General features: G+C 37.5%; 1 protein-coding gene across 1 annotated transcript; it reads right to left on the reverse strand.

Moving 5' to 3' along the window:
- Positions 1–438: 438 nt before the first annotated feature.
- On the reverse strand, positions 439–1927 carry LOC145001124 (MYB-like transcription factor ODO1). The gene is made up of 2 exons (XM_078960469.1): positions 1561–1927; positions 439–1339 (listed from the first exon to the last, which is right to left on the reverse strand). Exons 1-2 carry the CDS (start codon positions 1821–1823, stop codon positions 772–774), a joined length of 831 nt encoding a protein of 276 aa, XP_078816595.1. The 5' UTR covers positions 1824–1927; the 3' UTR covers positions 439–771.
- Positions 1928–8435: the final 6508 nt, after the last annotated feature.

Consider the following 8435-nt stretch of genomic DNA (forward strand, 5'->3'; position numbering starts at 1 on the left):
TATGTTCCTATGTTATTATCAAATATAAACTTGGAGAGAGAGAGAGAGAGAGAGAGAGAGAGAGAGAGAGAGAGAGAGAGAGAGAGAGAGAGAGAGAGAAAGATAGAGAGAGAGAGATAGGATGTGTATAGTCCCCTTTTTATTGTTTTAATTATTAAAATAGTAAATTAGATATTAAAAATGTAAAAATAAAAATAAAACGATATAATAATCATTTAATTTTCAGAGAGACCATTCCATATAGAAACATAGCTAAAAGGATCAAGAAGCTAAAAAAATTGAGCTTTGGACAAAAGACCATAAAAAATGTATAATAAAAGGATAATTTCTGCAGTTTTGTTCAAAATTAATTATTCTGAGTTAAAATAAATATATTGTGAACCAAACATGTAAATTACCCTAAATAATAGGGACTATAGATAAATATTTAAGAACCACATTCTATATTTACGAAAAGACCCTTTGACTTCTTGATAGTTGACATTTATGCTCATTAGCCATATCCATCCCTTTGGACATGCATATATAATATCATTTTTTTTTTTTTTATAAAACAACTTTCATAAGCCTAAAATTACAACACACGATACTTAGTAACATGTGATATGTATTACGGCTAAAGGATTTCTTTTACCCTTTACCATTTTTCCCTAATTCCTGTAACTTCCATGGTTCTTAGGATTAGAATGGTGTTGTTATATAAAAGCCTTTGGACTTAACAACACAAGTCTTCTCCTTTAAACGAATATGTATTTGCAATTATAATTCTTTCTACTTGTTTCCCGTGTTTAGGATACCAATTTCAACATCGTTGAAAGAATCCGGACCAAAATCATGAACGCCAAAATCCTGACAATCCAATAGCCATGTAGCACAATCATCCCACGAGGCGAATGCATTAGCATGGTCGTTGTTGTTGAAGCTTGGCCCATTGTTTGGTAACTCCCAACCTGATGTGTCCATGAACAAAGGTTCATTTTCACCTAACAGGTGACTTAACAACATTTGATCATCACAAAGGCTTTCAAACAAACTTTCAGTTTCATGATCATTGATGGGTAGGGAGTTTTCAGATGATGTGGAACTTGAGTTCTCCTCTGAGCTTTCATGGGTACTATTGGCACTTCCAAGAGGTGATGAATGGTGATCTTTAGATTCTAGCAAACGTTTTTCAGTGGAAGATTCGGATGTCTTGATCGCTTCATTTTCCTTTTGAAGGGGTTCATGAGTGACCGGGTCAATTCCCATTTTTAAGAGCTTTTTCTTGATATGTGTGTTCCAGTGATTCTTGATTTCATTGTCTGTTCGTCCAGGCATCCTTGCAGCTATTTTTGACCACCTAATACATAAAAATATCCATACTTTCAATTGTAGATCGATATAATAAGACTCAATTCAAAGTAGAGGATCATTTACATCATCAAAAGAAAATTGTATGTACGTACGTTTACTCTCATGCAAATGCTTAGAAAAGGATAATTAAAAGACTATAATTATAAGATAATCAAGAGAGAGAGAGAGAGAGAGAGAGAGAGAGAGAGAGAGAGAGAGGCTAGCTACCGGTTGCCGAGGCGAGCATGGAGGTCAATAACGAGCTGTTCCTCTGATTCATTGAGCAGGCCACGCTTCAAGTCTGGCCGGAGATAGTTGGTCCACCGGAGCCGGCAACTTTTGCCACAACGACGGAGTCCAGCAAGCTTAGGGACCGCACGCCAGCAACATTGGCCGTTAGTAAGGATAAAGTTGATGAGTTTCTTGTCTTCCTCCGTCGTCCACGGCCCTTTCTTCACCCCCAGTTTGTCACAGCACGGTTGTCTTCCCATCGTTTTACCGTCTTCTCTGCTGACCACCAACCACTGCCACCAACCACAAACAAGCACTAAAAAGATAAAAATGTGACCTAGAAGATGTGAAATGGTAATAGATCTCTCAAACACACTTACCGAAATTTAGATATGCCACCACCAACCTATAAATATAGGCATTTTAGAGAGAGAGAGAAAGTGAGATTTTCCGGTGAGGTCCACAGGTGATCTATGAAAGGTACAGGTGAACCGCAGCCCGGTTAAGGTGGTAAAAGTTGGAAGCGAAAAGGAATGATGATGGATGACACACAGCCGAATCGTAAAAGGGAATATAAATTTTAAAGTAAAACCCCTCTGCTAACAAAATGTTTATGTTTCGGCCCTATATGTAAACATATTATATATTGCAACCCACAAATCTAGAGAATATTTTGAGATAAGCTTATCAACAAAAGAGAATTTGATGAGCTCATAGTTATCTATAGTGCTATCCTGGAAAAAAATCGCTCGCTCCTTGGCTTGCATATATATAAGTAGACCACGAACTTTATTTATATGCACTCGTTTCTTATATATTGACTGGCTTAAGTTCTTTGATTATATGCACTCGTTAATTTCTTACTGAAAAGTAAAAATCAAATCATGTAAAACTCTAGGATCAAGGAATCATGCATCTAGTATGGCATACAACTTCAAAAAGTGCCTCATGCTAAATTAAAAAGAAAACATTTAGCTGATTTATGAAATATTTTGTTTGTGGCAATAGATCTAGCTAGTTCCTAGAATCACTACCTATAATATTAGTATCATCGTTAGATCTAATTCGACCTTCTGTAAATTATTGGTCATTAGCAACGGATAATAGTTTTACAAGAGATAGATTTTGTTTGAATATGTAAGTATCAACTACAAATACACGATCAATTCTAAAATTAGTTAGGATTAGACCCTCAACTAATTGCAATCCATTTCTTCATTGAACCACGTTTCATCACTAATAAACAAGGTTATTGTCAATGTCAGAATCTTATCTAAGGTCGTTTATGTAAGGTATTAAACTGGTAATACCTTAATGCTCAAGACTAAACAAATGTCGAATAGGAAAAAATGTAACAAATGATTTTATTGCTATAAATCTCAATCTAAACTAACGAATATATGTCCATATTTATACTAATAAAAGCAGTAACCTCATGAACCAATATGTAATACTTGTTAAGCAAGGAGACAACTACCTAATCTAAATCAAATACTTAAAATAAAAAGAATTTTTCTAAAATACTCATGCACTCATAAATCCGATTAACCCACAAATCACCCATTTAATCGGATTGGTCATACCTCTCATTCACAACAGTGTTGAATCACCGTCTTCCCGAACCATACTGACTTTTCCCGGACACCCGACCTCCATCTCGGTCACATCCAAAGTCTTCCATACCCTTTTTAAATGTTTATAACACACGTAATATGTAACATGACATCCTGTTGCGTTCATTATTATCTAGACTTTTCTCAGATACACGACCTCTCTCCGGCCAGATCCAAATCCATCCGATTTGAACTTCCAACGCCATAATATCCATACCTTCTTTCTCCAATCTCTTCCTTTGTTCTGATCACCTTTGCTCAAAGAAGCATCTCCACCAACCAAGAAATCAAAGCCACATGCTTCACCGTTTTCTTTCAAGCATGCCAAACGAACTGAATCCAAAGCTACCTCCTTTAACCGATCTTTCATGCCTTTTTTTCATGCGCCTACGTTGGTATCCCCTTATCATGAACAAGCCAAACTTTCTTCATCGCTAATCATTGTTGTACGATTAATGTAGAAACAACCCTTCAATTTTTTCTATCTTTTGATTTCTACCGATCAACATCTTATTCTCTTTTTTGACAACCACGACCTAATCAAACTTGTTTCGAGAGCACTTTTCCATCGAACAACAAGACAAGGTCACGACCACCTTTACCGTTTTCGTCACCCGCAAAATGAACCGAATCAAAGCCACCCGCTTTAATGTCTTCCATTCGTTTATTTCGTGCCTCCGGTTAGTCTCTATCTACCTTAGAACAAACCCGATCAAGAGAAATCAGGACTTTTGTTGAGATGTTTCAACTTGCGCTAAAAAACATCCACAACCCCCTTAAACCGAACCTAGTTCCTGTTGCATCTGCCCTGCAGCAAAGCACTATAATTTTCTTGAAACCGACTCTCAAACCAGCCACCCTACGTCTTCATGAGCCCTAGGCTCTGATACCAAGCGTAAGGTATTAAACTGGTAATACCTTGATGCCCAAGACCAAACAAAGCAGGAACAGGAAAAACAGTGACAAAGGATTTTATTGCTATAAATCTTTATCTAAACTAATGATTACATGTCATTATTTAGATGATGAAAGCAGTAACCTAAATCAATACGTAATACTTGTTAAGCAAGCCGATGACTTCCTAATCTAAATCAAATACTTCAAATAAAAAGGGTTTTTCCAAAATACCCATGCACTCATAAATTCGATTAACCCGATAGTTTAATCCTAATTGTATGATTGAATCGGGATCGAAGACTCTACCAAAATCAACTCATATTGAAATTTTCTCTTAAGATATGGTTGTGATATATATATATATATATATATATATACACACATACATACAGTGAGAGAGAGAGAGAAAGGGAGAGTCACATTCTTTTGAGAACCAAAAGATTTGTGAGAAGTTGCGAACACATAATCAACTTCTCAGTTTTCAACACCAAAACATCAATTTTCTTAAAAAATGGTTCTTCTAAGCCATATCTAGGCTAAAAAATTATATCAGTTTTTCTTTGGTTTTTTGGTATGACTGTTGATTAGCATAATCAACAGTTATACGGTTTGCTGATGAGCACAATCAACAGTCTTATGGACTGCTGATAAGCACAATGAGCAGTCATATGGATTCTTGATTGTTCATTAGCAGTCTATATGGTTGTTGATTGTGCACATCCGCAGTTAATATGACTACTGATTGTGCTCATTAGCAGTCCGTACAACTACTGATTGTGCATACATGCAAATTTCAAAAATAAATAAAAAAATTGTCAAATCCTTTTTTTAGCCTAGATATGGCTTAGACGCACCATTTGGAGAAGATTTGTGTTTTTGATGTTGAAAAATTATGTGTTGATTACGAGTTTGCAAGTTCAGACTTTTTTCTAGTTCTCACAATAACTCAACCCTATATATATATATATATATATATATATATATATATATATATATATATATATATATATATATAGAGAGAGAGAGAGGATCTTTTACTAACCTATATTTTCCAAGTCGGGGATATGGTCTTAGTGAAGGTATCACCAGGGAAGGGTGTAATATGCTTTAGGAAGATGGCCAAGTTGGGACCCTGATATATTGGGCCATTTTTGGTGATTTCCAGGGTTGGCAAGGTAGCATACAAATTGGATTTACCTGGGGAGCTCTTTTAGACCCACAACACCTTCCATGTTTACCAAATTCAGAAGTGTATGGTTGATGATTCAGTGGATGTTCATGTTGATGATTTTCAGGTTGATGATCGCCTAAACTATGTTGAGAGGCGAGTGGTGATTTTGGATCGAAAGACAAAGGCCTTGCGCAACAAGGTAGTTTCCTTGGTAAGGGTGCAGTGGCAGTAGCAGAAAGGTTCCGAATAGACATGGGAACTCGAGTCTGAGATGCGGGAGTATTACCTAATTTGTTTACAATAACTGACTTCGATGAAGTGGTCTAGTTATAGTGGGGGAGAATTGTAACATCCAGATGTAGAGGTAATTCCAAATTTAACCCTAAGTATGAAGACTATTGTTTTTTAGCCCTTGTGTACGAGAAATGTTGCAAAATGGCCCATAGTGGCATTTTAGTAAATAATGGGTGTGGGCTCGTATGTTAGGCGTACGTGGTAAGATTCCAAACCCTAATTTTTAGGGTCTGGGCCTTATTTAAGCATCCTTATGGCCTCCAAGTAACTTCTCTCATCAGCCTCCATCACCTCATTCGACATTTGGTGTAACATCCTTATGACCTTATTTAAGCATTCTTGACCTTTGGTGTTCATTTTAGAGACCTTGAAAGAGAAGGAAGGAAGTAGAATCACCTTTGAAGATTGAAGAAGTTTTTGGATCTGGAATCCTCATCTACTTACCAACCTCCAATATGTATAAAGTTTTGAACTTGGCTTGCATTTCTTTAGATCTTGTTAGTTCTTTATTCATGAAGCATTTTGGTCCCAAGTCTTAACATTATGAGTATGGCATGCTCGAACCCATATAAGTTGTCCTCTCAGAAGTTTTGAGATGTCTAAAAGCATAAACATATGATCTTGGCTCTTAGTTCTTCCCCATGCATGTGCTAGGATATCCTAATGGATTATGAAGTTAGGGTTTGTTGGTATCAAGCACTTCTATACATGCAAAGTTATAAAGTTGGAAAATTTATGACTTATAATCATATTTTGGGCTTAAATATGGATTTGGATGTAAGGACTTGATATATTAAGATCTCAATAAGAAGTTGAGGTTGCCAGGTGCATACGTTACGTGTATACGGTCAAACCCTCGACTTCTTGGTCAAGAGGAGTATGCTATATATTCAACTGGGAAGGCCCAACGTACTCGGTTGGGTTCGCTCGGCTGGGTTAACTTGACTGGGTGGACTCGGTTGGGTTGACTCGGCTGGCTGTTGACTTTGACCTTTAGACCAAGGCTTACCTAAGAGTAGTTTGGGTATTTTGGGCCTCTTGGGGTTATTAACTAACCTTTGGTCTCAGGTTTTTGTTCAGGTGATCGGTAGAGTTAGTGTTGGAGTTGTACTCGGTGTTGTGTGTTTTTTTGCTACTCGTCAAACTGAGAGATGAGTTTCCCTCACTGTACTCGTCGGTCGATAACACCAATACCGAACCACTAGATAATGTATCCTGGTTATAGGATAGTGTTATAATATTATATGGCTGATTATAGATCTGTATGATTATCTGTATTTGTTGGATCCGTGTTTATGTTTATCTATTACATATGATGACATATTGTGGTTGGTTTGAGGTGGTCATGCTTTGTGTTGAAGGCCAAGATACTCGGGGAAGTCCTGATAGGCTATAGGCCCTACAAGGCTATCCAGTCAGGGCGAAGGCCTGTATAGTGGTCCAGATATGTTGTGGGCCCTACGAGGTGGTCTAGTCTAGCTGAAGGCTCATGTTTGTATGCTTTGTTTGTTATGTTGTGCGGTGGTACTTTGTGGGAACTCGTGAAGCTTTGGCTTATAGTTTTAGTTCATTCTTTCAAGCACTTCATAGGATCGTAGGAAAACGAAGGCATGATCATGCACATCTTCTTGTTTTTATGACATCAGGTCTTGGGATACTCTAATTTTCAAAAATACTTTTGAAACAATGGTATTGTAAACACTTTATGGATGAAATGGGTTCTTTTTGAAAATTTTAAATTTTTTTTATTTTTGAGGTCGAATAAGGTAATGGAGGCTAAGGAGAGAAGACACTTGGAGGCCATAAGGAAGCTTAAATAGGATCAAAACCCTAGTAATTATGGTTTGAAATTGTACCACATACGCCCAGTGTACAATATGTACGCCCAATGTACGTGCCCACACCCATTATTTACAAAAATGCCACTATGAGCCATTTTGCTAACTTTATCATACACAAGGGCTAAATACTATAAGTATCGATAATAACGGGGGTTAATTTGAAAATACCTCAATGTTAGGATTTTACAATTATCCCCCACTTAAACTAGACTTTATCCTTGAAGTCTGCTGCAGTGAACAATTCTGAGTAATGCTCTTGCATCTCTAACTTGGGTTCCCATATCCATTTGGAACCCTTCCAATGCTGCCACCAGACCTTGACCAATGATACCACCTTGTTGTGCAAGGCCTTTGTATTCCGATCTAAGCTTTCCACTAGTCTCTTAATGTATTTTAGGAGATTATCCACCTAAACATCATCCAAAGTAATAATCATTGAATCATCATCCACATACTTCCGCTGCTGTGAAACATGGAAGGTGTTGCGGATTTGGTTGAGCTCCTTAGGCAAATCCAATATATATGCTGCCTTGCCAACACTGATAATAACCTGAAAGGGCCGATATATTGGGGCCCAATTTTCCCTCTTTTCCAACTCAGATCGACACTTGTTGGTGTAGCTCTTTTTCCGACTCTGTGTTGTATGCAACCTCTGTCTAATCTGCTGAATGAGCTTTGATGTCTAAAGGACTATCTCAGTCATCCCTAATACTTTATGACCAATCTCTCCCCAACATACAGGGGTATAGCACCTCCTCCCATAGAGAAGCTCAAAAAGTGGTGCATCGATACTAGAGTGACATTTTTTCTTATATGAAAACTTAGCTAAGTGAAGGTAGAACTTTCAGCTCCCACCAAAGTCTAAGACACAAGCCTTCAGCATGTACTCTAGTGTCTGAATGGTCTGCTCACACTAACCGTCGGTCTGTGGATGATAAGCAGTGCTGAGATTCAACCTCGTCCCCAGTTCCTCATGGAACTTCTGCTAAAAACGAGATGTGAAACAAACACCTTGATCAGATACAATGGAGACTGGAATACAATGTCGAGCAAAAA

This window comes from Lactuca saligna, chromosome 6 (genome assembly GCF_052625555.1).
Source record: "Lactuca saligna cultivar CGN05327 chromosome 6, ASM5262555v1, whole genome shotgun sequence".
In the NCBI taxonomy this organism is placed as follows: Eukaryota; Viridiplantae; Streptophyta; class Magnoliopsida; order Asterales; family Asteraceae; genus Lactuca; species Lactuca saligna.